Consider the following 24,532-nt stretch of genomic DNA (forward strand, 5'->3'; position numbering starts at 1 on the left):
CACTCGGTACGACCCCGTTCGTCCCCAAATGCGGCTATAGAAATTCAGACACCGCGTATGCGGAGCTGCTTCTCAGTGGGTCTCTAAGAGGGCGTAATAAAGTGCGCGCGCATACACACACGAAAGAGGGAACGAAGACTCAGTGACGCACGCTCGTGCTGGGGGAATGCGCGACTCGAAAAAACCCGCACGGTTGTAACAAAGGACGTCGATCTAATGGCCGTGCCACGCCTTTTATCGTTATTCGACTTCCCATATGTAGCCCAGTTGCGTGCCCTTATTGGTCAGCAGAAGAGTGCAGATGCAGCCAATAGCGGGACGAGCGGAGGCAGTGCTAAGGACTTATTCGTTGGCTGTGTGCCGGAAGATGAGTGAGTCACATGGCATGTCATACGAATGCGCTAAGCCGGCTATGTACGCGATCTTCGAAACAAGTGGAAACATTCCTCGTCCTAGACGCTACAAATACACTGTAACAAGATAAGAACCGGATAATAAAACCAAGACGAACGTGTTGCGTGGTTGGTTAATTAATCGGCTCCTACTGTTCGTCTTGCACATCGTAGAGGGAAGCGACGCACAGCAGCCGGCTTCCGCGTGGTAAAGCATTTAATTTCATTTTCATTTCATATTTATAAGATAATTTTGCGCATTACAAATATGCAACAAGATGTTGGGCCAATAGCCGAAGCTAGTTGAGGCCCAGATAAAGATAGACAGCAGGAAAAACAAACTTAATTAACAATTCAACAAAACAAGTGCAATACTTAGTGTACGCAGAGTGTGTAAATACAGGACACAAATGCACTCATAAGCCCCGAGAGAAGAAAATAAACACCAATATCAATCAATCCAGTGAAAACAAAATATACACTTTTACACATTTGAATCTTACACTCGAGGTTGATTGTTTAAAAACAGTATCTTTACAGTACTCCTTTTTTTTTCAAATAAATACAGTCAGCGTCTATGTAGACACAGATACACAGCTACATGTACAGACCTAAGAGCCACAAAACAGAGTACACAGCAACAGAAACCTCGATGCATTTCGGCAGGAATAGCCGCTTAAGAGATCGTAACCATACAATTGAAAGTTAACATAAAACTTTTCCAGAAATATATTTTCATGCACCAACCTGGTGCCTGTCCACGATGCCTTCTTGCTATTTATATTGATGTTTCCTTCAGCCTAGCTTCGAACGATAGAACCTTTTTATAGAAAAAATAAAATTGTTAGCCATCTTTATTTCAAGGGGTACACTGTTCCAGATTTTGGCACCAAAGTTTTGGATTAATCGTTCGCCGTAGGTATTACGAGTTACAAGGGACGCAATAATAATAAGGGACGCAAGAATACTACGCAAGTGCTTCGTATTATAGTTTGTCAATGTGTTGTGTGCTGATTTCCTCAAGGCACGTTCTACATAGCTTTACTTTTATTGAGATCAATTACTTTTCTGTCTGAATCTCCTCGCGGATTTTTGTTTTATTGCGTGACTATACCAAGCCATGATTTCACAACACAGTATTCGTGGACTGGTTCAACACTCAAGCATCTATTTTTGTAAGCATATTCAGCTTAGTAAGAGCCACCAAGTTAAACAGAAAATAGGAAGTCTTAGAACTTAACCGCTTCCTTAACCCTAACTAATGGTATACAGAGCGGTTTATTGCTGACCCTTCCGATGAAATTCCAGCTCAGCGTGCTTCTACTGCACCGTCATTTATGCAAGCGATTTGGGGCGCTGAGATCGTCAAATGCTTCCAGAAGACGTATGTGCGGCTTCCTTGAAATTAGGCACACCGTACGTACTTAGGAGGGGTAGTAGGTAAATTAAAGTTTGAAGTATTTCAAATGCAAATTTAGACGTGGAAGTTTGTAGTAAGGAAAACGGTATTGGACATAAGTTGCACCTTTGCGCCCTGCCCCGGATTAATTTAGATTACCATGAGATTGTTTAGCATACATCGAGACCTGCATAGATCTTTAATGCTTTCGAGGTTCCCATACGCAAAAAAAAAAAGAAAGAACAAAAATTACTTGAGGCCGGAAATAAATCCTGCAACGTTGCACATAGAACCACGATGACCGACGCCTCTGCGTGCTGGTAACAGGTAATATTTAACGTATGTTCTCGATGAGACAGTGGCTAAGAAATATGCGAACGCAAGAATCCCTGCACACACGTTTCTTCTCCCATATACGTAATGCACATATGAAGGGGAGCGTAAACGTCCGCGGACTAAGTGCTACAGCAGGCCAGGGCGCGCGGGCAGTGCAGAGGGCGCTACACTACGAAGAGGATTCTATTCGTATCCTTGATCAAAGGCACTGTAATTACCATCAGAAGTCGGAACCATCGCAGCCAAATGAGCTGATTTTACGCCTTCTATCATCGCCCGCATCGCGTGCCTCATGAAATGAAAATCAAGCAAACTAACGGCATGATGTGGGACGTTGGAAGCGGGGATGTTGCTGGAAACGTGGGCGATTCCGTTGGAAGCAGAAGCTAAATGTTCGCACGATATACATAATACTAAATACACCATTCTTACGTTTGTTGGGGAAACGGGGTTGCAAGCGCTGGTAAATGATTGGTTCTTAACGTTTAGCATCCCCCTTTAAATTCTGGGTATATTTGTTGCCAATTTACCTAAGAATGCTACACCACACTTCCGCTCACTGGCTGCGCTGTTTCTTCTTTAAGGCGTCTTCGTTGCGAACGTTCCTTCCCACTGTCGTTTATTTTGACTGAATCATTCTGTCTTCACGTCAAAATATGTGAGAATACATGAACAGAAATATACATAGAACACATTCGTAACAGCTATTACATATTCACTTTCAGGGTGTTATATTTTACATTTTTCGATAAAAGCATGTTCACTTCTGCGGCGCGCCAGTGCAGCTCGTTGAACATGGGGCGAAAGCGGGTCGAAGCCTTCTCTAAACCGCTGTCCTCCTGTCAGGATGTGAATTGGAGGAAGGAGACCTTGGCCACAGGGCTCTTCCACCCTGAAGACGGGGAAAGCTAACTTCCGAAAAGATAATACAAAAGGCCGCACCACTTGGACCGTGGTGCTTTCACTCCCTGCGAATGGCGGCTACGCTGCAGGAAGAAGCGCTGATGACCACTCGGCGGTTAGCGGACAAACCAACAAGCTCGCTCAACACGCAGCACGACAAGAACGAACTCCAGTGTGAAAAAACAGTGCTTGCTTTAGTATAGAGTGCCACATCTCGCTGCAACTTGAAGTTTCAATCACGGAGATTTGCATGCTTTACTATCGCCGACCTCGGGGACCGAGAAAGGGCGGCCAATTTTTTTTCTTGGGCTGTCTCCACAGAGCACCCGGTGCATGCTTATTCCAAAATTTTAACTTGGCGCATAGATTTTAAGCTAAACTTTAAACAAGCTATTTTTGGTAACGCTTTTACGTGACGTGAGAAATCTGTCGGGTGCCCTAGGCTTAGAATATTTTATCAATGCGAAAGCGCGACTCTACCAGCATTCTGATTTCTGCGTGATCGCTAACCGTATCCGCCAGCGGCGCCCGGGAACTGATGTCATCATACAAATGTGGAAACGAACGCAAGTCGTAGCAACTGTTGGATGTGAGTGCGAGGTTGAGCCTGACATTTCGCTTCGAAGTATCGAAGTATTGCGTCGAAGTTTGACTTTGCTTCGCTCGTTAAACCTAACGTTAGGGCTTTCAAACTTTTAGCCTTAACGTGTGCCTAACAAGGGCGACTGGCTAAGGCCAAGTTATAGTGATGGATAGAAAGAAAAGACAAATACAAAACAATGGTGATGATTATTTCACGCCCGAATCTTAATCCTAACTAGTGTACATGTCCTCTGCCCTTCTGAACGTTGTCCGCACTCTGCATTTCGCAGTTGAATTCATTTCGTCACACATGTTAAGCCCATGGCAGTTGTGTGTTGGTCGAATCGGAGCGATCGCACAGTCGAGTATCAATTCACTCCACGAGCACTACTTTAAAGTAAGAACCATCTGTTGTTTATAGTCGCGTGGGAAACTATCCTCACAGCGTGCAGTAGTCGTCCTTGAAGCTGTCTCGTGTTAATATTAGGGCGGCCCTACACGCCCCGTTACTATAGAAAAGGCGTCGGCGTTGTGACCGAACGGGTGTCATAAAAAGCTGCAGATTACACCTACGCTTGTGTGGCTTCAAATGTATGCGCGAAAAGGCTGGTCAAAGGGACCCTGCAACACTTTCTTTAACTTTTTTTGAAATCTTAAATGCTTGTAGAACGTAGCCACACAACACACCCAGTACTTCGATTAGGGGGTAGCAAAGTACCTCAACCAAAAATTACTGCTCTATTCCCATCAGATAACTTGCAAACTCGCTCAAAAGATTTTTCTTTCTTTTCCGGCCGTGACGTTCTGCGACGGCTCCAATTACGTCACCAAGGCCATGTAGCGGCTGTTGGCCGGTTTTCCTTCAGTTGCAGCAATGAACGCTTTTTGATAGCAACTTTAAAAATAAAGCCATAAAAACAAAGCAGAAATGGAAGGCGTATCTGGTGCGACGAGCAAATCACGCAGTGCCACTCCGTGCTGGCGATAACTGTAGCTTTCGCAGTGGTTCCAGACGCGAAGGCAAGAGTGAAGGCGCTTATCGAAGGTGTTGCAGGGTCCCTTTAAGTGCTTGTACTTGCTTGCAGCACTGGTAGACAGATGGTGAAATGTTGTCGGGTAATGTTTCTAGATGGGGCTGTGGGCGGCGCAGACCACCCTGGCCCGCTGGTGACTTCTGCTCCGATGGGTGAGGCAGCGGTTGTATTGGTTTAGGCAGCCATTTTATCACGCAGGTCAGCTTCGGTTCGGATATGGCTTCGGTTGTGGATTCGGAGCGTCATGGTGCTACATGTGCCACTAGGGAAGTGCTCGAGCTAAAACACGGGGAATACCATGACACTGCTACCGCAGCCACGGATAGCTCCATGTGCAGGCAATACGTGTAGAAAAAAGAGCCGAAAACATTTCTCCCACGGGGCTATAGGCTTTGAAGGCACAATGAACACGCAGATCAGAATGCGCGTATCTATCTATTTAAAGTAGGAGGCTTAGGCAGCAGTTGGGACAGGAGCGTTTTAGATTTGATCGCTCGCCTGTACACGAAAAGAAGGAGAACCTCACCAGGAAGTCTTTTTCCCTCCTAATTTAAAACTATGCGGAATGGCACCAAACAGAGCTAACCTTTATCGCATTCGGCAAGATGGATAGGAGGCTTTGACGAGTCGATTCAACTTGCCTCGAACTGTCGCTGAGATTGAGAAGGAACGCTAGAGAGATTGCGGAGAAAAAGGTGCTCATTGCGCGGCGAATGCGATGATGTGGGAAGCCGGATCACTATCACCGGCTTACATCCGCATGCTTGTTAAGAGCGACGGTTTGGTTCGAGCCAGAATTAAAGGGCTGCTAATTTGTTATACTGCCTCGATAAACATCGCGCCTTTCCAGACGTCACTCTGGGGAACACACTCTCAGCAAAACCTCCAGCAATGCCGGTTTTTTTTTTTTTCTTTGTCTTGTACTATTGGGAAGGTAGCGACCGGAATGCTGTGGTGGCTGGGATATAACTCGGAGCAAGGGCACAGCGATAAAATCGGGTGGTGGCAGAGCCGACCTGCGTGCACCAGCGCGACTTGTGTGTGCGAACCTCACGGGGTGGCGCTTATGGGGGCAGCGCCGGTGAAGAGCGTACGGAGCGGCTCCTCGGATAGCTCGTCCGAAGCGTCGAGATTCGCATTCCTCAAAAAACGAAACCAAAGCACGAATGCATGTTGGCGCAGGCTTCTTCGATTAGCGGCCGATAAGGGCACGCCGCGGAAAAATGCTCCCGCGCAGGGGGCAACCGTCCATCAGAAGAGGGGACACCTTATGTAACCTGTCTCGCTCGCTGGCAGCAGCTTCTGGGCCACTTCGCTTTTGTTTCTTCGAGTGGCGAGGTGCTACGCTTCGCGATGCTTTTCCGTAACGGCCGCCCTTCGATTGCTCTAAGCAGCCGAGTATCTATCGGAAGTGGGATTCCTGAGACGCGGCTGAGAAGAGGAGAGGCGGTTGCACGTCGTTCGTGGGAGAAGAGGTGGAGTAGGACAGAAGCTTCTTTTCCGTAATGGCCACTCAAACAGCTGAGGCATCTCGGAGGACGTGCTGAGATACGCGGCGACGAGCGGAGGAACGCGCGCCCGAGGCTTCTTCACTTCGACGGGTGCGGGTGACGTCTTGACGTGAGTTCGCGCTCTCCCGCGCAGACACGCTGTGTACCCAAGGGTGAAGCGGCACTCCGAGGCTGACGCACTCTTGTCATACTCTGGTAGTGACAAGCCGCGGTTGCGCGATAACATCTCCGACGCATGTTTTGGGCACTGCTACGTGTTGGAGCGCTGACCGGAGCGCCTTACTTTCGGCGCGGAGCATTTTCCCATGACCTGCGGGCGCGGGCGTTCGTCTCGCACTTTGATCGGCGAGCTCGTTGCGGAAAGGGCGCGACGAACCCTTATGAAAACACGTGTCGATGGGCCCGTCGATATGCTCTTGAATTGACGTGTCCTTCCTCGGCAGCGTGAAATGGCAGACGGTTTTGAGCAATGACACACGCCGTCAGTGCACACTCATAGTTTTAAATGCGAGGCTGTTAAAAGAAGCAACTTTCGTGCTATTGTTATGTTTACGAACTGATATTCTCTGCCCCACGGCCCCTCCCGCGCAGCCGCCGTGATAGCATAAAGCAAGGACGAAGAGGAAAGATGTTAAAGAAAAACGAACGATGAGTGTTCGGCCTCCGTTCCGTTATGCCGGATTTCGCTCTGACTGCTCCGTCATTGCTGTCCTGAAATTCCTCCTTCGAAATCATTCTCTCCATCTCATGCGCAACACTCGCGTCAGAACGATACCGTGCTTAGAACAATTTATCCTACGCAAACGTCTGCGTGCGTGCATGCGAGGCATGTACATGTAATTGACTTGATGTCAATATATGTTAAACTGTGATTAAATTTGCTGTAATAATACATACTAGACAATAAATAGGCCAGACGCAGAAAATAAGTTTAAGACGACATTTTTCGAAGTCATCTCACACCAAATAATTCAGATGTTCGAGGTCTCGGATCTACTTCCGCTGCTTCACTCGCTGCTCTCCGCGCCGCCACTTCCTTCCTCACTCTTTGGATAAGGTGTCCGGGCGTTCTACGTTTTGTACATCAATAGTAGTGAGCTATCTCCACGAACTTTTGCGTGTTCTATAGAACAGATAGAACAGAGTTCGGCGTGAACAGCACCGAGAGAACACCAGCCATTAAGGCAAGCATGGTTTAGCGAGTGCACCGGTGCTACGGCAGGATCGAGGAAAGAAAACATGTGACTTTTCAACGTCACCGAGCTGTTTCTTCTTTCTCCGCCTTTTTTAACACGAAAGTGTTTTATTCCCGGATACACGAAGATTTCACTGAAGTCATATCCGTCACGGAAGTGACGTCAGTACAATGAAGCAACCGGCCTGTAAAGGGTGCACCCCTGCAGGCAGGTTCTTCTTGCGGAGAAGCAACCTTTAGTACTTAAGTTTATTATACTTAGGGTTGTTCGTTTTGGTGTTTTATTTTTTAACACGAAAGTGGTTTATGCCGCGATATCACAAGATTTCGCTGACGTCATGTCCGTCATGGAAATGACGCCAGTACACCTTTGCCGAAGCGACCCGCCAGCAGGATGTCGCTCGCCAGGCGCACCCACAATACAGCCGCCGACCCGCAAATCATGCTCAGCTGCAGATTTTGCTGCATATTTCACTTTCGTGTTATACTCATTCCTATGACAGAGGAATGAGCCACCGTTTTTTTAGCAACGCCAGTAAGTTCTCGCCTTTAGTGCTATTCACAGTTGATTCTGTGAACTGTGCATACGTTACTGTCTTTGTCGGTCGACGCCTTGCAACGCGACTTATACTAAAGAGCAACTGGTTTTTCTGGTGGAAAGCAGGTGAGAGGGGCTCATGACTGCATTTGAATAAGTGTGCAATCACATAATGCGGGACGCTGTTTGGTGTGCAGCGTCCTGCCTTCCACGGGGCCACTTTTTTCTTCCTTTGCCAACGGAAAGTATGCTGCATCGCGGAGCTTGCCTGCTACGGGGTGTACGTGTCACTAATCTACTCGCGACGCCTGCGAGTAGCGCACTGCGAGTCCCGGTCGCCGGCTCAAGCGCACTGATTTCGAGAGTGATATTAAGCTCCTTTGCTGTCATTATCTGGTAAGAATGCGCGTGCAGGAGCACATACGCCTTCCCATTAAAAAAGACGAGGAACACATATGGGTTACAACAGCGGGAGAGAAAACACTATTCAGAGTCTACTACTTGTAGTCAGGTGATCATCGTGATGTTAAAAAAAAAAAAAAAGCTAGTGAGCTTCATTGCGCACGACGTCCATTAGTTGAGAGGATCGGTAGAAATGGTTCTCGTGGGAGGCCCGAATGCCCGCATTGAGGATTTGGATGGATGCATGTATCGCATCGTTAAACTGAGAATAAGTTTGTGTGAGGCGCATGATCTCATTGTGGGGAACAGAGAGAATAAATGTGATGGTCAGATGGCGTGGGGACTAGGGGGAAAGCAGTCTAGTGTAACAGCGAAATTTGTCCAAATATAACTGCAGCATGATGATCGCGGTGAAGAAGTCGAGACGCCGAAGAAAGGTTTAAGGTTAACTTGTTTAATTTGCTGATGATTGATGATCTTTAACACTTACCAATTAAAACGAATACACACTATACATCGAATGAGAAAAATGGTCAAGAGAACAGGAGTACTTAACGGGACATGGCTGACTGGTTTGCGGTCTCCCGTCGAAAGGGCACGACGACGGGCGGCAGAGTTTCCGAAGTGAGTCCTGGTGCAGGCCGCCCGTTGCCCCCCTGTGAACCCGGCCGAGAGGGTTTATATTCTCTTCATGCGGACTCGTGGGAAAAAGCGCATTCTTGGCCCACTTTCAGCAGCCAATCGGAGAGACGCTTGTAAACACCAAACAGCCATGATCACGCCAAAGTTGAAAGGACCAATCAAACACAGACACAAGGTTTGAACCCGAAAACACGCGCGTGGAGAATTATCGACGTAGAGAAAGTAGTTCAGGCAAAACACTAAAGTAGACAGTGTAAAAGACAGAAAGGTCGTCTGAACTACAGCGAGGACCCGGAGCCCGAAAGCGACCAGCACACACGCCACCGGGGATATGGAACGCCCCGGCCGCGCCAAAACCGAAGCCTGGCCGATGGCCGATGATCCCTCATCAAAAGCCGCGTCTTCCGGTCGGTCAGCGCGCACGCCGCATGCCTTTCTTAGAAAAAACAGGGCTTGGCGGCCGGAAAAGTATTTAAAAAATATAAAAAGCAAAATGAACGGGGGCTTTGCGACACTAGTATAAGCTACAATATTGTAATAAAATCGGTGTATTCAGGGTCGGGTGTAATAGAAATAAATAAAAAAAAAGCTCAAAGATTAGGTATTGACAGTAGACGCGTAGCTTGGAACTTTGGAGAAACGAAAAATAAACATCCAGAAGTGGTTGTACACAGCGCTAAATTATGTGATAAGCAGTTACCTGATATTGCCAAAAATCTTGGAGAAGGGAAGAGAGAGACAGTCTACCAAAGGCTTGGAATACGAAGTACTATAGTTGATTTTAAGCGACGAAAAAGATGAGGAGTGTAAAATAACGCAACTGGTAGAACGAGCAAGGAAAGCAAAGAAACTGGTCAAACAAGAAAATAAATGAAGCTATACAATAGCGAAACACAAGCATCGAGAGAACACAGGGAGGCCAAGCGTTTGGGAAGGTACTCGCAGGAAACAGCTTCAAGATGGAATTTGTACAGCAAACGGGAACAATTCAGCCTTGATTGCTGTACGCTATACGAAAAAATCGCAATTTAACAAGTTTTGATCGAAGTTTTGTAATGAAGGTGCGTATCTTTCCACAAAAATACTTTGTGGGATTCAAATTATTTTTGATTGCATATCGCATCAATCTAAAAATAAGCGGGAAAAAGGCGCCATTAAACAATGATAAAACACTAGGTTAGTTACGGCACTATTTAGTCATATTAAAGCGAACGCTTTCTTAGTGCGGTAAATGGCGGCCTGTCAAGCAAGTAATGCATTTGCCACAGACGCGCTGGTCGACTGAAAAGCTCTAATAAAATCTCTGGACACACAGCACGTGCGTGTAACCCTGTTTCTGTTGTGTCGAAACGGTTAGTTGAAAATCGCGAAAAAGGAACAGTTCCAGATAAGACAATACACGCATAAGTCACGAAGAAGAAGGACAGTAGTATACCTGTATCTCATAAACCAAGTATCAGTATACAATTAGATCGTTCGTGGATGTGTGAGTTGATGCGCAAAAAATTGTGGCATGTGTTCATTCTTCGCTTGCGATTTGGGCCTTTGGAGGTTTGACGAAAGTTTGAACGCACTTTCACCAAAGTTCGAACGCACTTTCACCAAAGTTTGAACGTACTTTCACCAAAGTTTGAACGCACTTTCACCAAAGTTTGAACGCACTTTTAGCGAAAGTTTTGGCGCACGTTTGACGCAGTTTTGATGTGAGAAAGGTTCCGCGCTTCTTTCAACTTTCTTTAGGAAGCGATGGTAAAGATTTGTGCTACAAAATTTATAGTAGAGCTTGTTTGGGCTGTTGGCCACTATGATGTTATTGTGGGTACGTTACTTTTTTTAAACCTGAAGTAAAGAAAGAGAATTATTTAATGACACCAAAGAGGTTAGACCTGCACATTGATGGGCTTAAAAGTGAAGTAAATGTATAAAGTTAGAAATCAGATTTTATTGAGGAAACATTTTTATCGGTCCTGGTAATTACAAAACATTTTTTTGTGTATTCTCTGTAGGTGCTTTATTTGTTTTTTTTATCTTAAACAGTTCATTTTTCGATGACAAGAAGCACTTAATTAACGAAAAATCCCGACTTGGTCTGTTATCAGCCGTGAATGTCGACCTGATGTGCGTGAAATAAAACATCTAGAAATGCACACCTTGATAGAGTAAATTGTACCCTCGTGATTCTGAGTGCCTAAAGAAAATCGGATTTCTCATTTGTTTCTTCTGTTTACTCAGGGTAGAGAAAAAGTGTTGGAGTTGATTCCACACATCCCGGCACGTCTTTTCAGCGCTTTCTCACCGTACAGCACACTACTTGTGGTAATGCGCTCCGTCAAGGCATGGTTCCGTGCCCCCGACACCCCTTGTGGTGCCTGATTGAGAAGACATCTTGTTGGCGAGGACGTACTGAAACCATGGATCTCGGAAAATATAACGCGCTTCCGAAGATGACAAGAGACGATGGTTATAGAATTGACACGTAGAGCACAAACTCCTCTTTAGCGCTGCTTACCGTATACGTGTCGTTTAGACGTCCCCGTATTGCCGAGATGAAATGCCAGCAAACCTCCTTTGTCGCTTTGTTGAAGTCACCTGTCTTATTTTTGTGTGTCTGTGTGGGTCGGAAGGAAGACAGGAGTAGAGAAGAGAGATTTCGGTTAATAGTAACACTTCTAAACGTTTTGTTATTCTCTGCGTTTACAAACAGACGTGTACAATTTAGCCTTAAGGTTTTCTGGCAAGCCACCTGTGTGTTGTCGCTACAGTCGGGCGGAAAAAAAATCGGTGTCCTTCCACTTTGTGAAGAAGGATGACCAGCGAAGCGGTAGTGCGTAATGTTAGAGTCGTCTTACTGGATAATTGTCATATAATTTGTTTCCGGATAGTTCCGGTAAAGCAGAAGTCACAGCCGTTTATTGTAAAAATGCTCCCTTCGTGGTTGGCAATACATGTATTGACGGCAGATAGTAATTCTCTAACGTTTACAACTAGACTGTCAACTAACTAGTTCCTACAAATAAATGAAACATGGCGCAATGGTAGAGTCGTCTTAGCCGGTGATTGCCATATAATTTGTTTGGGGATACTTTCTGTAACACAAGAGCTGCAAACGTTTTATGTATTCATACTTTCTTCGTAGATGGACACGCTTCCCTGGGCGACGCATAATAGAGAAAAGCCATCTTACACAAACCAAGCTTACACTAGTCTTCCGAAACTCGGCTTCACCTCCAAACAAAAGTGCCTTGCTAAGAAGACATATTGTTTGGGGACAATATAAGCCGTCTTATACCAAATTTGGACCTTTTTAAAACAAATTTGTGATTTTTTGTACACTAGGAACCGGTTTCCACGCAACGGAGAAACCTGCTCCAGGGAGAGCGTGACACGATACCAGCAGAGGCTGTAGTCACGGCCAGCCCTAGAATATCTCCGCTGTTGAAACACTTTGCACTTAGCGTAATTTTTTGCCGAGCTTCTCTCGATCCGTTGTGTACAAAACCCGAATGTGTTGGCAACGCGAGCATTGTCCGGGGTTTTCTCCTTAGCGTGGCGATCGTCCGACATGGTCGCCCCGAGTGCAGCCCAGGCCTACGTAACGACTTGGCCGCTCTCGTGCGTCACCCGCAGGGGCCTGGCGTCGGGCTCGGAGCCGAGCAACGCGGTGGTGCCCACGGGCGGCCACTCGGCGTCGGCGTCGGGCATGAGCGGCACGCAGCTGCAGCTGAGCGTTCCGCTGCGACGCAAGCAGCGAGGCCTGGTGCGCGCCAACCCCGGCTCGCTGCAGGCCATCGCGCGGGGCATGCGGCTGGCCATCAGCGAGTGCAAGCACCAGTTCCGAAGCCGACGCTGGAACTGCCCCACGCCGGAGTACATGCGCGGCAAGTCGCTCTTCGGCAAGATCGTCCAGAGGGGTGAGCAGACGCGTACCCTTTCTTCTTCTAATAGATGCCTACAAAACTATCATGTACGCGTACAACGAATGAATTCGTTCATTAGAATTATCTCGTTATCTGAACGAACGAGCCCATTTTCGGCACAGCGAATCACCTACATTTTCGTTAAGGGAAAACGTTGTTAATCGTTTTTTAAAGTAAATGCCTGTGTCGCTTTATGCCTGCGTCATTACACGACAGGAATAATCAATGAAGGGTTGTAATATCCTGCCGAATACGACAAAATTCTTCATGTATCAATGGTATTCTAAAGCCTCGTTTGGGAGAATGCCTTTATTCCCATTCTGCGATACAATGGTCGAATTGGGTGACGCTATTTCAATGCGAGAGATTTAAATGGCACATTGAGCGAAAAAGTCGGCATCGACGGCACCTGTGCAACGTACGCAACGGATTCTAAACCCAAGTGGTTGAGCGGCGCTCCACAGTGCCTGCTTAGCAATAATAGAACGCAAGAAAGGGACCAGCCTGGGCATACGCAGAGCCACGTGGAAAGAGGAGTGTGCGGTGGTAACTGCGTCCCCCCTGCGCGTTCGGCGGTAGCAGATGTTATGAATTCAGCACGCGCTGCCAGCGGCGCAACATTCACCAACGATGCAGACCGTTCTACACGGCAAAGAAATTCTCAGCAATATAGTCCCATAAATTCCAGTATGCGGCCAACATTCTAACGTAAAAACTCTAAAAAAATAACCGGCAACAATCCAATAGCCAAAGACGAAAACATAGCCCTTAGCACTACTTCAAACAACTACTCGCAACGCAAAATGTGAAGGAGGACTCAGTTGCGCTCAGTGGGACACTGCTGCTTTCGCATTTATACCATAAGAAGTCGTTAGGCATTGAAAAATTCTTTATGAATATGCATGACCAGAGTTCACTGGTTCGATTCTTACTCAGTCCTGCAATTTTTTTGTTGTTGAATCGAAAAACAAACACACTCACCTGTAGATATTTCGGCGCATAATAGGACGTCCTAGATAGCTTCAGTCATTTCATTTTCATTATCTTCTGCTATCGCATGTTTTATAGCCTATGCAAAACCTTAGAACCCCAATCAAGCGGCTCAGTTACGAGGCTAAACGTTTCCGCTGCCTGCTGAACAGCTGGGCTTCGCAAAATCATGCCTTTCTTGCGGCTGTGCATCGCGTGCAATCGATCAGTCAGGCCGAATTAAATGACGCACTGCATTTACGCGTTTAATTTTTTTTAATATGTGTAAAAATTTAGTGCATTTTCTACTGATGCACAGGCACACTTACGCCGCTTGTGATCGTTCTCAGATTTTTATAGCCGTATTTGGCTATGACTAGCCATATACATTCTGGTATTGTATTTTTATAGTTTTCATTGTTTTTTGCCAATGATGTACATTTACACTATTATAGCGAGTTTACACTATTTAAACTATTACCCTAACATAGCCAACTGTGTGTTGTTATGCAGATACAAGGCGGAGCACATGGTTGAGGCTTCTTCACGTCTTTCCATTCGTGTTTTGCTGAGCTTTGTCGCGGCTTTCTTAATTTTATCTTCGTCGTGTAAAGCGGCGTATAAGATATTTGGACTTCGTTATTTCGTTATAATTATTTGGATTTTTGAGGTATTTCCGTATTTCTAGAAATTCCCCTCGACGACTTCTCTGCGTGTACGCTGTTTTTATCATTGGATGCGTTAACTTCGCCAGTTATGCATTTTCGGGCAAATTCAGAACGTTACGCCGTCGGTGGTTTTCTAAGGTTTTTTATTTGTGTTCCGGCTAGTTGTTCCGGCGATCTTTAAATTTTGTCTTCGCGGAGTGGGACGTGGTATTAAGCACATGTCTTTCATTTCGAGAGTTCATTTTTATTCTTCTAATTTCTAATCGATGTATTTTATTTCGTGCTATGGATTATTTCTAGTCACATTATCGTAACGTCTGCTCGCGCTAACTTCTTTAGTTGCGCATTTTTGTGCAAATGGAGGGCGTTACATGGTTGGTGCTTTGGGAATGCTCGGCTAAGTATGCTTACGCATAGAAAGATTGCCCCATTTGAGTACGCTGAATTATCGCAAAAAGTCTACTTAACCTACGGTAAAATGATATCTCCAAGGCGCAATATAATTTGTGCCCAGTTATTGGCGGTGAGCGCGACCACTGGCGCTGCTTCGAAGCGCCTCTCCGTGACGTCGTCTTAGGGATTCTCGCCCCGTTCCTTGCGGAGCGGGTCCTGTGCAGAGTGCGAAGAGTCAGAGCTACGCGTCAGCTTCTGTATCCAGCAACCTTTCACAAACAGGGAAGAGCCAGCTGCTAATAAACAAAAGCGAAAATGCAAGACGAAATCTAATTCCAGGCATCCGGAGCTGTCCGCTTTTGCAGAAGGCATTACAATTCCCGGTAATCGTATGTAAGAGGTAAAACAGTTTTTGTAACCTTGCCGAACGCGCAAAAGTATTCTATCACATGTCATGAAAGTATGCCGGCATTCGCTACAGGGCGCAAAAAATGTAGGCTGAATTCCAAATAACCTGCTGTGTGTATATGCGCCTCCTGATTTTATACCAGGCTTCTGTGCCGAAGTTGCCATCCGGCCGCTGCCAACCAGTTGTTGCGAAGTTGCATCCCGCCACCGGCAACCAGTTGTTAAATACGGGAAAGCGTCCCTGAACCAGGCTCCGCCACCACCGTCATGTGAGGTAGCGTAGTGGAGAGCGGCCAGCAAAGGTTGCTGACTTTATGACGACGACAAGAAGCCAAAGACAGACTTTAACTGGTTTACTTCATGACGAGAGATGAGCCGAAGCAATACAGGAACAATGCCCATACGGGCGAGATTATAGCGCAGGACTCGGGCAGAGTGACAGCACTGACAGCATTGATTCGCTGCTCCAAAACGAATGAACGTCTGCGCTCAGGACCCCGTATTTATGCCAGCGCCAACGGTCAAACTCTCCTCCTGCTTTTGCACACGGCACGAACACGGCACGAACACGGCACGAACATGGCACACACACACACACACACACACACACACACACACACACACACACACACACACACACACACACAACGCTCTTTCCATAGTTCGTGAGGGGTCGTTAGTAGCAACGCACGCTGAGTATGAGAGAGGGAAGAGAGGCATCTTGGCTGCACTCTGCGTTTTCAGCTGCCAAAGTATGAATCATGCCCACAGCGAGGCGCCTGCAATCCGGCCTTTCCCAGGCACGTTGCTATATACTTGTCCGATGCAGTTTTCTTACACACCGGGGGACTCCGCAAAACTTGCGCGAACATGGTAGTGGTGCGCAGAATCGAAACACTTCTAACCAATATGAAGGCTTATTGAGCAAAACGTTAGCAATTTAGCACGATACCAATAACTTGGTCGGTTCAAGCTCGGAGGCTGTGCTCGTATATAATCAGGGAACGGTGCCATAACCGTTTAAGCAATCGTGGTTTAAGCTCGTCTAATGTTTGTAGGTGTAAACCAAATCATAGAGACTTACCAATGACACATCCATTTTTTATTACTGCTTTTCTGTCCTTATAAAAGGTCAGTACGGAGTGTAAAAAGTCAGTACGGTGAGGAACTTGCCCTAGTCGGTTTCCATCATTTCTGCAGGGGCGCCGCCCTAGCATGTTTCCGCCATTACACACACTACGCGCACGCGCGGGCGTGCACACACGCACGCACGCACGCACGCGCGTACGCGCACGCACGCATGTATGCTAATCATGTATACAGTAAAAATACAGTAACATATGTTTGTTCAGACCTGCAACGATATTTACGGTACATTTATTACATTTAGCACAGCCATATCTTCCCCATATTCAGATATTCGTTATAGTAAAGCTGCACTCAAAAGGAGGAGGAGGAGGAGGAGGAGGAGGAGGAGGAGGAAATTATTCAGCAGTGAAATCGAGCTGGTTAATGGGCGGGGTCCTCAGTCTAAAACAAGAGAGTAAGAGTCATTTTCTTCAATTCACATAACAGCATGCCGACTGGGCCAGGATTTGTTCTTTTCGCCTGGAGGGTATTGAAAACAATAAAGAGAGGTGCTTGGACATATTCATAGGTTTCGATTCTTGTTATACTGAAAACCGGCACGTATACTATTTATCACGTTCGTTAGCGGGTCCTTCAAGCCCTAAACACCATAATCATGTCATAACCATTTTGGTTGAGAGTCAATTTGTTTTGATAACGACGGCTATACGATAGAAATTGGGGGCACAAAATCTCCCTTCGAGTACTCTGGAAAACGTAGGCTGCGCACTTGAGCCGTTGCGTAGAACAAACCTCCTCATTGCATTTGCATGTGAATAAACAACGAACGATGCGGATATGCACTTAGCTGCACGCAGTCATAACGAAAGTCAATTTGTGAAGAAGGGAATGTATGCCATACAGCTCGAAGAAAATGTCCACACGATCTTTGTGAGCCTCCCAAACATCCCCAAACCTCCTAATAGGATGTTTGTGACGGCGCAGTAAAATTAAAGCGTTGGGCACAGAAAAAACGTACATCTGCATCAAGTCATAGAAGCATTACAGACTGTTGCGTCTTCATAAGAGCATTTCAATATACTTTTAGGGAGCCTACGCATTTTGATTACTTATCGAGGAGCTCTGAGCACTGAACCTCACAAATAAGCTACGAAGGACGAGTTACACACGATCTTCTGACCGATGCTCTTAACTCTCTCTCCTCATGTGTTGCAAACTTGTGCGGGATAGCTTGAAGTGATTCAGAGGTGTCAGAAGCTGGAAGATATAACTGAATACGCTTTTTAATGCACTAACGCATCAATTCGGGCGATTTCTAGCCCAGGCGCTGCTGCCCATCACAAGCGGAGTGTAGCAGACGGCAGCGGCGCGAGTCCCTAAGCTGACGTCAGGAGCCAGGGGGCGTCACTCAAACATCTCACCACCAATACCATGAACCTGTACCAACTTGCCCAACTAGTCACTTTACTTCAATTCCGTCACAAACCCTTGATAGCAGAATTCGTTCTAACGCGGTGCACCTGCCTATAGATGCATCGTGGTGAAGCACATGGCTCTTCACCGCGAAGGCTCGCGCCTGCAGCTCCACGCACCGACTATCCTGGGTGTTGGTTTTAGGCGACGAAAAAGATGTGGCTGGCACTTCGTCGCCTAAAATCAACATGTCGCGTCGAAAATGTGAAACATGAGATGGAAGTCTCTCTTCAGAGCACGGTGTAAGAATATTTCTTACACCGTGCTTCAGAGCCATATGGACCCTGGAAGGAGACTTCCATACAAAGCGTGCGCCATAAGACAAATTTACGCTAGTCACACCATTTATTTTACCCTTCATGTCAAACCATTGTGGTAGTCACTAGCACAATGCTTCACACATTCGTAGTCATAGTCGTAGTCGTCGTCATCATCATCTTCTTCTTCGTTGTCATCATCATCATCACCATCATCATTCTGCTTTGGTCCACTTCAGGACAAAGGCTCCTCCTCTCGTTGCTCCAAGTACCTTCCTTGTCTTGCGTTGCGCTGCGGCATTATTCGCTTCCGATTTTTTTTTTACATCCCTCCATTCAGTTACAGGTCTCCCACTTCCCGTCCCGTCTCTCGGCATCTACTTGCCGACCCTGGTGGTCCAGCTGCTGTCAGTCAGTTCTGCGCCTTACGTGGGCAGAACACGCATAGTTCTTCCTGCTAATTTGAGTTGTGATGTCCTCCACCCGTGTTTGTCCTTCTCTCATACAAAACACACTCTTTCTGGTTCTGAAACTCCAGCAACAACATATCATATAGTGCTGCGACAGCCAAGAAAAACCAGATAAAAAATGGCGAGTGAGGAAACGGAAGCGGACAGAACGCGTGTTTACACGGTACGACGCCAAGAGCGAGAAAGACGGCACGTGCGCACTGGCGCGCACGTGCCGCGTCTCGGATGGCGGTTGTGAGGCTCTTAGGGACACGGTGTAAATCAGGTAGTCGCGTGCAGGCGCTGGAAGGCCTCTCTCTGCCGCGGAGGGGAGCAACAGCAGCAGCAGTCTCCAGATACGGCGCCGTCTATCTTAATGACCGATCGAAGAGCGCACGCACGGCTTGCCTGCCTCGGCGGCCGCCAGCCCGATCTCGCCACGCGCGCCGCTGCTGTGCTGCAAGGCAGAGAAAGTCCAGCCCCGCTTCCCGAGTGGGCCTGGCCCATATCGGGCCAGTCGTCGTCTGCACGTCCCGATTTACAGCCACCGGCAAAGTGCCTCGAATTTTCAGAGGCACCGAAATGTCTATTTTCCACAATTCCGCGATTATGTGACCTATTCCACAAGCCATTACCACCATCGACATATTAAACTATTGAAACAGTTTCAAACAATCAGCAACTTATCAATCAAGGTCAATCAATAACTCATTCCCTCATTAAATGTAAGGAATAGGCGTAACCTGAGCTAGTCGGCTCATAATTAACTTGTTTACGGATTAGCCCATACGAGTTCTACACGGGACACCAAGTGAGCACTTCAAGTCAAGTCAAAAAGCTAACAAGTCGGTGTTGTGACATTTCGTCACCTGCTTTTTGTTGCCTTGTGTGAAAGTCGTCGGTTGCTTCGTAAAGTAGTAAATTTCCCGGGTCCGTGCCCATGGTTCCATCCATCGGCATGCGCCGGCGACAGCCAAGTAATGGCGTTGGTCATCATCATCATCATCATCATCATCATCATCATCATCATCATCATCATCAGCCCCATCATCACATATAGAAATGTGACAAGAAATTGCTGCCGCGTACATAGCTACACAGCAGACGAATAGAAACGGATAGCAGACGAATAGAATATTAAAGCACAAAGCACAGTCTAGTCGACAAGGGAAAAGAGTGCACATGCACGTCCCCAGGTCTCGTTCTTTCTCCTGTTTCGCGATAATCACGTTTCCCGCCGAAAAAGTTCGCGCGGCAAGACCGCTTCTGCCTATTCCGGTTCTCAGTGTGTACAGTGCGTTTCGCACGAGTTAGAAAGAAGTAAAGAACACGAAAGAGAAAGTAGCCGCGTTGAGAAGAGGGCTGCCAGCAACGAAAACGCGCTAGCAGTCGTGATTCTTTTACGTATTCTCGAGCGGAGGGGCGGTTCTGGGAATCGCGCCTGCGCGGCTTTTGGGACAATAAAAACTGGCATTAGTAGCTCCTTTTCACGGGAGTCGTGTGTTTGGGGGTGACGTTTAGTGAGGATGGAAAAACGCCCCCTTCTCTTTTCGCCAGAGGTCGCTGCGGGCACAGGTGACGACGAACAAACCCTCCAGTTTAACGTCGTGCGCAACGAAAGCAGCGATATGAGGGTCAGTCTTCCAGAAAGCGCCCAAAGACGTCACGTTTTCGAAGTTATCGCGTACGAAGCAAGAGTAAGAAAGAAACCGCAAAGATGAGGGAAGCTCAGGACACCGAAACTTACAGTGACAGCGCTATTAAATAGAAAACAGAAGAGGCCTGAAGAGAAGAAATGGAGAAAAGAGAGGGCGTCATAGATGGCTCTCTATTCTGAATTTACGAAACCCCATATTCGCGCTGAAATACCTGGTCAAAAGTGGAGTTGTACTTTATATCAGAACTGCTTAGGCAAGGCAAAAAAAAAAAAAACGTACTATCCTCGTTTCTTTATTACATTCTATGGATAGATTTTGAGAATAAAAAAGAATGTGGGAATTCTTCGCGCACAAGCTGGAACTTTTGGTGAGTGTGAAATGTAAAACGAGTCTGCTGCCACAGTCAGCGCAGGTACCTTCTTTTAGTGCTCTCTTCCGTTCCTCTTTCTGTAGTTCTGAGAGCACGAGTTCCCAGTGGGTGGTTTGCGCCAAAGCCGGCTCTTGGCTTACGCCGATGGCAAAGCAAATAACGTGAAAATTTTGCCTTCAGAGGCGAACAAATAATTCTTATCAGCAAATTTTCTCTACAAAAGTATGCAATGGCTTCAGCACACGAAATCAAACGAAATCAAATTTTACTTCTCGAATAACTACAGCGAGGATCCCATTCGCCATTTGAAAGTTTACTCTCCCCCCAAAAACAAAAACAAAAAGGATTCCATGGGGGGCTTGGAGCACGCTCGGCTTACACTTTTCGCCTGTCCAGGCATAAATATATATATCCCGTAAAGGGTCAAACATAAATCGTTTTAGAAACCCTGCCCAGCCGCCACACCTGATGCATTGAGCGAGTTCGAGGACAGCGGGGAGGAAGGACTCGCCACCCGAGCCATTAGTGAAAGATCGGAAGGCGCGGCGACAAAGGGGGTCAAAGGTCAAGCGACGTCTCCGCTCTCCAGTCATCAAGCCGGGCCGAGGCGTCTCACGAAAGGCGCTCTGAGCGCACACGCGAACACCATCGCTGGTCATCGCCACCACCGTTGTGCGCGGACGCCTGAAGGAACCCGCAATGCTCGCGGAGCGCACGAAAGAGGGAAGTGCGCGGATGGCTAGATGTCCACGACGAAATGGTTTCGGACGCAGGTCCGCCCGACATTAAATCTCGCCCCCGCAGCGAGTGTAACGCCTTTCTGAGAGCGCCGGGGCGTTGGGGGTTGGCGGAGCAGACAGGGCTTCGTGAAACCGCCGCCATTAACGGTCTTTATTGTCACCCTCGTCCCTTACTTTATTTAGCTGGCCCCTTCCCCTGCATGAACACGCTGAAACATGCATGCGCGTCGAGGCTTCAGCGGCGGTCAGGTCGCACTTAATGCTGACCTGACCCAACTGCTTTTTGATGATGCGGGCAGGCACGCTAACGTGGCAGATGGCGTCACTACGCGTATTCTTTTTTCAGCTCGGTCGTTGGAGGTGTCGCGCTTAGTCAGAACGCCCCTCTGCGGAAAAAAAGGCATATTGGCCTAGCTGCGCTGCGTGTCCATCGCGGCGATGCCCATTCACATAGTTCGCAACTTCAACATTCGTCATTAAATTAGCACTGAAGAGTTACACTTAGAAGCCCAGAAAGGAGTCGACATTTCAGCATTGACCCTATCGAGTGGTTTAGAATAGTGGTTCCCCACCACGAGTGTTGTGGGGTACCGTCTGGGCCTCGCAAAAGTGATGGGGGTCACCCCGATGAAATGTGTTGATTGTATAACAATGTCAAACAATTTGTAGCTAAAGTCGCCCACGTACTTCGATGTCCGCCATTCGTGTCTGACTCTTATGCTGATGCGAGGCATTGTCGCACAGTTTGCTCTGGCAGCTGGAAGTCGCCCACACGCCTGCATGCTGCCTCTTGTGTGCCCGCCTTTTTTGAGTAACTGACGTGTTGTGCAAAAAGCCGACGCCAAACACCTGCTACGCGGAGAAATGAAACGTAGAAGTCACGCAGAGAAGGAACCTTTTCGCATTGACGTTTGGCAAAAAGGAGAAATGAATGGAGAGAGAGAGAGAGAGAGAGAGAGAGAGAGAGAGAGAGAGAGAGAGAGAGAGAGAGAGAGAGAGAGAGAGAGAGAGAGAGAGAGAGAGAGAGAGAGAGAGTTTCGGGAAAGACCTCGCGGTCCCTAAAATGCCCTCACTGACCCCCTGGGTTCCACGAACCCCCATTTTGAGAACCACTGGTCTAGAACAAAAGAAAGGCCATGTTTACATGATGTGGAAAGTTGAGTATTTGCCTGTTCTAATAGTAATACATATCCTGCTACGCTTCTTTTCGAGAGCGGGGAAGTGTATTCTTTGCTTCAAAAAAATACTGAAATTTAGCCCTGAGAGCCCGTCTCTCTCTCTCTCTCTCTCTCTCTCTCTCTCTCTCTCTCTCTCTCTCTCTCTCTCTCTCTCTCTCTCTCTCTCTCTCTCTCTCTCTCTCTCTCACACACACACACACACACACACACACACACACACACACACACTCTCTCTCTCCTCTCTCTCTCTCCTTGTACTGTTTCCCTTGTACATCTGGCCTCTGCAGCAAGTAGCAGCGCGCCGCGTTGTAAGCAATGCAGCTAAGAGAAAATATCGCCGCTTATTGGCAAGGCGTAATATTCGGCGTGTGCTTATTGAAAATGTATGATTTTTCATTGTACAGCAATATCCCGCCGCGGTGGCTCAATGGCTTAGGCGTTGCGCTGCTGAGCACGAGGTCGCCGGTTCAATTCCCAGCCGCGCCCGCCGCTTTTGTGATGGTGTCGAAAAGCAAAAACGCCCGTGAGCACGAGATTTCGGCGCACGTTAAAGATTCCGAGGTGGTCGAAATTAATCCGGAGTCCTCCACTACGGCGCGCCTCATCGCCTACGTTGCGTTGGCGCGTTAAACCCTACAATCAATCAATAAAGCAATCAATCATTGTACAGCAATGAACTTCTTATTAATCCAATATCGTTCACAAATTGTGTTAGTACCCGAAGTATTACGCAGACGTCATGTCGTTTCTTTATTTCCAGTGCAAGATTTTTTTCCTCTCTAATTCTGCGCACTATAAACGCATTACGTGGTTGGTTTTCGCAAGATATGGAGAGGCAGTGAGTTTGCAAAGTAATGATCTGCGAATCGATGCTAGTTGCGAGATTTATGCATCTTAACTTATTTTCATGCTGCCGTGCAGAAGTAATACAAAAAGTCTGATGCGTTTTTTTTGTTGTTGTTATTGTTGTTGTCGTTGTTTGTCAACTGCAGGATTTATTGTTTGACAACACACGATCGGTACGAGAGAGGGGGGCGGGATCATTTTGTGGCAGTTGGTGTCTTACCTTATTGTGTACCGCGGAGTCGTGCTTTCACGGTTGCCCCGCGCGCTTCGGGAAACTGCAACCTGTTCATCGCAGCGCCTCCAGATGGCGCAACTGCATGTCCGCTTCTCGGCATCCCGTCGTCTGCCAGCGTGTCGGGGGCTTGCAACGGCTGTGTAGGTTCGCAACGGGTGGCCCCGAAGAATGTGAGGTGAAGTGCAGCGGCGTTAGCAGTAAAGTTTCTGTACACCACGACCCCGTCACTAATCGTCATCATCATCGTAGCGATGATGATCATCACCATCATCAATAAATGCGCTACAGGCTTTATTAGCTCTGCGTGCGAAGGATGTGAACGTATTAAATATGATGCCCTTTCTGGGGCGACCTAAACGCGAACATTTTGTCTGTCTTGAAAGGATAATTTTCTTATAAAAAAATCCTGGTAGCAATGATACAACGTAACAACCACAAACAATTAAACAAGTGCAGCGCCTGTTGCTACAAAACTAACAGAGCCTGATGGCTGCCAGTTACAGACACTTACAGAAACACAAACAGCTTCAAGTTGACTGTAGACAAAAGATTAACATACAAACAATTTAGAGTTGCTTACAACTAAAAGATTGACATGCGAGGGAAACAAGGATACAAAAACATTCGCTTCAAGAATGCAGCAATATACAGAACAGGGCTGGTGTTAATGTCATAACGAGTACTGTAGCGCACTAACACCCAAGATGAAAGACACATAGTAGCACAACTATGTTCTGCTTCAAATTCCCTACCTCAGGTTTCAGAAAGCATACACTCCCAAATACGGAAGGACGTAACCTGTTCCGAGCTATACGACATTTTAGGAGAAATGAAAAGCGGATCGGCGCCTGGTCCGGACGGTTTACCAACAGAATTCTACAAACGCTGCTGGGCAGGATTAAGCACTTCCTTAGTGCAATTTATAAATTCAATCCTAGCAGATCAGCG

General features: G+C 47.1%; 1 protein-coding gene across 2 annotated transcripts in view; it reads left to right on the forward strand.

The window, feature by feature from the left end:
* Wg (Wnt family member 1 wingless) overlaps window positions 1-24,532 on the forward strand; it is a 62,204-nt gene that overhangs the window by 17,120 nt on the left and 20,552 nt on the right. For both annotated transcript variants that reach the window (XM_077700582.1, XM_077700583.1), the window contains exon 2: window positions 12,562-12,845. In XM_077700582.1, coding sequence (XP_077556708.1) covers window positions 12,562-12,845 — 284 coding nt within the window. The remainder of the gene's footprint in view (window positions 1-12,561; window positions 12,846-24,532) is intronic.

This window comes from Haemaphysalis longicornis, unplaced genomic scaffold, assembly GCF_048455015.1.
Source record: "Haemaphysalis longicornis isolate Haplotype H1 unplaced genomic scaffold, Haemaphysalis longicornis Haplotype H1 scaffold_2, whole genome shotgun sequence".
Taxonomy (NCBI): Eukaryota; Metazoa; Arthropoda; class Arachnida; order Ixodida; family Ixodidae; genus Haemaphysalis; species Haemaphysalis longicornis.